This window comes from Mesitornis unicolor, unplaced genomic scaffold (assembly GCF_000695765.1).
Source record: "Mesitornis unicolor isolate BGI_N332 unplaced genomic scaffold, ASM69576v1 scaffold4798, whole genome shotgun sequence".
Lineage (NCBI taxonomy): Eukaryota > Metazoa > Chordata > Aves > Mesitornithiformes > Mesitornithidae > Mesitornis > Mesitornis unicolor.
The window spans coordinates 1-5,962 of record NW_010200992.1 but is presented as its reverse complement, the minus strand read 5'-3'; the positions used below and the strand labels follow the sequence as shown (position 1 = coordinate 5,962).

Here is a 5,962-nt window from a genome sequence, read left to right as displayed (position 1 = left end):
TCCTGCTGCTTCAATAGGTCAGTTAAGGAAAAACAAACTACAAAAAAACTAGAAAGTATGCCTAAGAGTTGTTCCTGGTTGCCAGACACTGTGCTTAAAACAAGAGAGGAGGAAGGTTTTAGGCTGCTTAGATCATCGGTGCTGTGAAGGAGATGAGAAATTCAGCCAAAAAGCAGGGCTGGAAAGTTAAATGGGAACTGTGGAGATCAAGGTCAGGAACAGCATGCAGTTAATGATTTCAGATGTTAATGAGTCAAGGACCAGGAAGGACAACACTCAAGGAAATACTAAATCAGGTGCCTGAAGCTTTCAAAGCTGTAACTGGAAAATAATAAATGTGGTGACTGTGACGACTGTTTGCTTCCAGAGGTAGCTCAGCATCTGAACTCTCCACTAATAAAAAGTTCTGTTTTGGACTGGTAACAGCCACCTTCCTCACAGGTCCAACACAAGCCTCCACTCAGTGCCACATGCCGTATTTCAGCTACAGCATCTGAGTCAATAAACACAGCCCTGCTCAGCAGGAGCCCAAAGGCCCTGTTTCAGTTGGCCTTTTCTGCATAATGCATTTATCCATAAAATTAATCACCTCTCCCAGGGTCTATGTTTTCATTAACAACTTCGGCACTTTATTTTAATCCCTCTTTTTAGCATCAGTCAATTAAAGCACTTAAGTACAGCATCAGCAAAAGCACCGTACCTTATTGAATGAGTCAAATTCCAAGTACGGACATTTTGAATGTTGAGAAAACAAGAAAGGATGAAATTCCTCATATCTGTAAAATACACATTTGATATTATCACCTGAAAACTAATTTATGTTACATAGACTAGTCAAAAAAAGAAATAAATACTTCAAATATTTACGTGTAGATATCTTCTGCTGGTTTATCTGGTGCCAGACTTGGCTTTTTCTCCTTTTTCTGGATAATATAACCCTAAAACGACACAGAAATCTGTCATCAGCATTTGTCTTTGAAAAGGATCCGCGTTATCTTGGCAAGGCAGCAAGTTTTAGGTGCGAACCCACTGACCAGCATGAGACAGTAAATCATTCGAGCAGGGAAACCCTGAGGCAGAAGCAATGCAAGTGACTGAGCAAAGCCCTGACAATTTGATTGTCTTGACTCCGACTTCTCCCAGAAAAAAGGAGAATTTCTCTTCCAAACCTCAGGACTACCCTACAGCTCATCACACAGATGCACAGTTTACGTGCAGAACAGCGTCACTGCTATTAAAGCACAAGTGCAATTCTCATAGGACCTACATAATCTGGTTGCAAATTATTTAATTGCTGCACATCCAGTGCAAGGAAGCAGTATTTATTCCCCATCACTACCTGGAGCCCAAGCTCAAAGAATCAAATCCGTAGGTGGTAACACCAGGAACAAGCCTGTGCTGAACAAGTCCTGCCTACCAGTTTAATTCTGCAATTCCTGCATAACTGATGACAGAGCTGCCCAGCTGAGACCCACCTTTCCACTGAAGTTGTCAGTTAGTGCCATGTATTCTTCCGCTTTCTCTAAAGCCCCAAGCACTTTTTCAACATTTTCTAAAGAGAGAGGGAGGAGAAGAGGAATATTTTAAAACACCTAGAACAGAAAGATATTTTTATAGAAACGCAGCACAGCAGCAAATCAACACAAGGTCCAGGCAACTGCTCTTCCAGCCAAGTGTCTGTAGCAACCTGCCAAACCTAACCACGTTAAGTAGGATTCTAGTATGTCTCAAAAATAAAACAGCAGATATCCTTTACCCTTGGTGCTTCACTACAGCAGTTACTGTTCATTTTAAACAGGAGCCTCAGTAAGCATTTTACAATTGGAGAATTTTAAATTAAAACATCTCTATAGGTAGAGAATTATGTTCTAAGACATAATTATTCCAGACTCAGGAAAAAAAAAAGATGAGAAAATGTTAGCACTTTATAAAAATAAAATGCAGAGGCAAACCATAAACCAGGAGCTGTGAGAAGTTGTTTGTTACAAAGTTGATTTATTCCAGCACCATAATGCAGTAGGAAGCAAAAAATCCCTTTGATTTATGGCAAATATAAAGCACACAAGAAAAATATTACAGGAAAATCTATTCTGACTTTACCACCCAAATCCATGATTTCCCAATAAATGTAAAGCTGCTACTTTATAAAATCTCTGCTGTGTTTGCTATAGATAAAGGAAGACTTTGATGTCAATCCTTCTACAGAGGATTCTTGCCAGACATCCCTTTACACAGCCAGAGTTCATCTGCTGTGTAAGGTGCTATCTCATTTAAAAACCACTGAGTCTATAGGAGGAGTCTGATGTTTTATCTCCAATACATGCACAATTCAAGAGTTTTAATGTGAACAAACTAGAAGCATTAAAACATGCACCCATATGGTCAGAACTACAGGTTTAAGGATTGCTCATCTCTTTGGAAAAAAACCACTATGTAGACATAAAAGTTACCATATATGTAGGGCAGCCTTTAAAACCTTATTTCCTACATACCTTTATTTTCCATCTGCTGATCTACTTTGACATAACCAGAAAATCCAGCTTCTATAAGGCAATGCTCAATGAGAGTGGCTCCATAAGCTGTTCAAAAAAAATACTCAGCTGCAGAAAACATTCACAACGAAATCTGTATTCACACTGAAATTATGAGAATTGTTTCAACAATTCAGGAGGCAGAGTCCAGAGAGAGCAGATGATCAGGACTCCTGTGGTGGCCCTCTCAGAAATGCTCCCTGGCTGTGCAAAGCAGCTGGGTCTCAGCTCACGGCTGGCGAGTTCTTACAAACTTTAGGATGCTTAGGTTCATCTGGAACTGGGAAAGGTCTGGCATGGACTGAGGATATACAGGAAGGATCAGCTTCATGTCAGCCAAAACAAAATTAAATCCTTACATTTAAAAGGGGCGTCAAGCTTTGAATGACGTAGAGAGTAGGCAAACAGGATCTTAAAGAGTTCAACCAAACTAACAAGATGAGCACATGGTCCTTACCACTGCAGGACCACAGCAAGGCTCATCTCTTTGTGCATTTGGATTGGAATTTTTAAAAATCGACTCTGTTTTCAAAGGCTTGGGGTTTTTTTCTTGTTTTTCAAACATACATAACAGCAGATTGCCATGAACAACATAAAAAAGACTGCTTGAAGTAGTTCAAATTCTCAGCACCATCTAAAAGCATGGCATATCGACCCCATTTCGTTTTCTAGTAAAACACAATTACTTACGAAGATGCGGGTTAAGAACCCTCTTCAGTTGTTCCTCTTTGGGTGCATTTAATATTATTTCCGTTAACCTGCAGAAGACAACGGAGTTGTAATCCCAAAGAACAGTGCGTTTTAAGACTACACTGCATTGCTTAGAAGCTACAAAACATTTTCAGATTTAAAAAAATGAAGGGAAAAATGGCCTGCAATATGTGAAAAGCCCGCCCAAAGACATGCTCCCTTTCACTCTTCCAAGCACACTTGGTTTATGCCAACCCATGCACCATCTAAAAGCAATTACCTTTCCAAGGTTGGCAGAGGCGCAGGCGCTTTTGCACTGTCGACTGGGTAGCGCTCCCGAACTGCAAACCTGACAACATCTGCTTCATCCGTGCGAAACCTCAGAATGTTTAAAATGACGTATTCGTGGTCGGTCAGGACGATGTTACCCTGCGAGCACACCACAGGGCACCATCAGCAAGGGCCGTGCTCACGTGCCTGCTTATAGAGGCCCAGAGCTTTGCACTCACCCGGTCATAGAGCTCAACGATCAGGTGATAAGCGGCTTCATCGCTTCCAAACTGGAAGTCCACAATCCTGTCTATCCCCAGCTGTTTTACACTGACGAGTCTTCTGGTCTTTAAATGTTTACGACACTGTCAATAACAGAGAAAGTGTCTGTGAGACGATGCAAACAGACCTGCTTGTGACGCTTTATACTGAAATATGTTCTTAGCTATACATCCCTCCTATGACACTGACCACTTCTTACTGACTTAAGTACCATAAGGGTTAAAATGTTGATCTTGGTAATACAGGGACAAGGCAGCTCTTAGCAAAGTAATGCCCTTGATATTTATAGGTAATATAATTGATCCAGATTCTTAACGTCAAGCCATTTTTGCTATTAAAACCTGCTATTTGTAAAATTCCAAAAGGTCCTGGAGTCCCAGAAAATGCCCAGCAGATTAGCCTTTATAAATTTAAAGTTTCATTGTTTCAGGCACTGAACGTCAGCGATGTGACCCCAGGTCCACGTTTGTTCTTCGTCTTCAGTTGCCCGATGGATCAGGATCCACCAGGCAAATCCTTCCACTATCTTCTTCTGTCTCCAAAGACAGAACACGGACGTTGCTTTCTGAGATCCACCCTGCCTATTAAAAAGAAATCGAAGGTTAGCTTACCTTCATTGCAAAGCTAGAGGGCATCATGTTTTTTGGCCACTCGAACTCCGTCGTGTGAATGCGTATACCAGATTCAAGCAGCAGCGTGGCCTTGTAGTCTGGTCTGTTAACAAAATAAAGACACTGGAGCAGCCACCCCTCACCGCATGCCAGTTTGCACTGGAATGGGACCGCAGCACCACAACCCAGCAGCACGTTATCTACAGATAACGCTGCTGTCAAAACCAGTAAAGGCCACGGTGCTGCAGCCAGGCTGACGGCAAAAAGACATCCATATTTTAAGTTTACGGATAATTTGGCCAAGCAAAGGAGTTAAAAATTCTCATTTTAAATCAATAAGTTCTCATATGTATAGGAAAAGCATAAAGAAATTTAAAGAAGTTCTTACTTTTGAAGGCGAATAAGATAGGTCTTATTATCCACATCGTAAACATTGTTTACTCTCATTCCCAGTAAGCTGTCAAAAAGAAAATGCAAGCTTTGGAGAATACGATACACAAACCTCACAAGCGGCTGAAAAAATCCCTGTGATCATTAAAATACACAAGTGCAAGTTCTGATATATTACTAAGCAGTAAGTGAAGAGGTGGCAAAGGAACATTAATGGAATGAGCTGGAAGCTGAAAAAGTGAAAGACAGAGAAACTCCTATTAATGGCTAAAGCACAAAAACCTAACCAAGTTGAAGCAAGAACAGCAACTGTGGACACCTCAGCTGCAACCAGCCAGCTTCTGCATCTCCAGCACAGGATGGAGGCCACACTGCCGGCTCCTGCAAGCACTCCTCTCTTCATGGAAATGTACTGGATATACTGGAGCACTTTGCTCCTCTGGGCTAACTTCTATGTCCCTTGGGTAGCCCTTTGCCAGCATGGGGCACCAGTATTCCCAGTATGAGCACAGAAATGGCCTGGGAGGTTGATATTCTCATCATTTTGTTCAGTGTGGGGGTGAAAATGCAGATTGCCCTGGCCACTAGAAAGGTATGAGAGCTCCACAAGTCATGGATGTGAGGTGCATCAGGGCTTCCCATCTGGACAGAACGTATGACAGACCACAGGACATTCCCCACACAAACAGAAAAGGCAGAGGCTGAGGGACAGGAGCAGGACGTGACAGGGAGAGCAGCAGGCCTTCCCTGATGGTGTGACAGGGGAGGCAGAGAGGACTCAGTGGCAGGAAGGTGCGCTGGGGCCATTCGACAGGACTTGTGCTGCCCCACTGTGCCACAACACGACAGAGAGTGGCAGCCCACCATCCAGCACGGCGAGGGTCTGGGCTCGCCAAAGGGCTCCAGGGATGTGCAGAAACGGTGGAATCGCCCCAAAAGAGGACAGTGCAGAACCGCACGGTCCCCTGGGGAGGGCTGCACTCCCTATGAGCGCAATATTGAGCGGCGCAGTACCGAGATGCAGCAGAGCACAAGGCAGCACAGCCGGGCACGGCCGCGCAGTGCGAGGCAAAGCGGGGAGGACTACACAGGGCTGGGGCAGGGCAGAGCCGGGCTGGGGCAGGGCAGAGCCGGGGTGAGGCAGTGCTCTGCGGGCAGGCTGGTGCGGTGGAGCCCTCACAGCCCAGC

General features: G+C 43.8%; 1 protein-coding gene across 1 annotated transcript in view; it reads right to left on the bottom strand.

The window, feature by feature from the left end:
* Nucleotides 1–4,840, bottom strand: part of NEMF (nuclear export mediator factor) — a 16,874-nt gene extending 12,034 nt beyond the window's left edge. The window contains 9 exon segments of the mRNA XM_010189910.1: nucleotides 701–776; nucleotides 868–938; nucleotides 1,476–1,552; nucleotides 2,493–2,579; nucleotides 3,222–3,289; nucleotides 3,502–3,650; nucleotides 3,731–3,856; nucleotides 4,385–4,487; nucleotides 4,773–4,840. Of these exon segments, the coding sequence (XP_010188212.1) occupies nucleotides 701–776; nucleotides 868–938; nucleotides 1,476–1,552; nucleotides 2,493–2,579; nucleotides 3,222–3,289; nucleotides 3,502–3,650; nucleotides 3,731–3,856; nucleotides 4,385–4,487; nucleotides 4,773–4,831 (816 nt within the window). The 5' untranslated portion in view covers nucleotides 4,832–4,840.
* Between the last annotated feature and the right edge of the window lie 1,122 nt (nucleotides 4,841–5,962).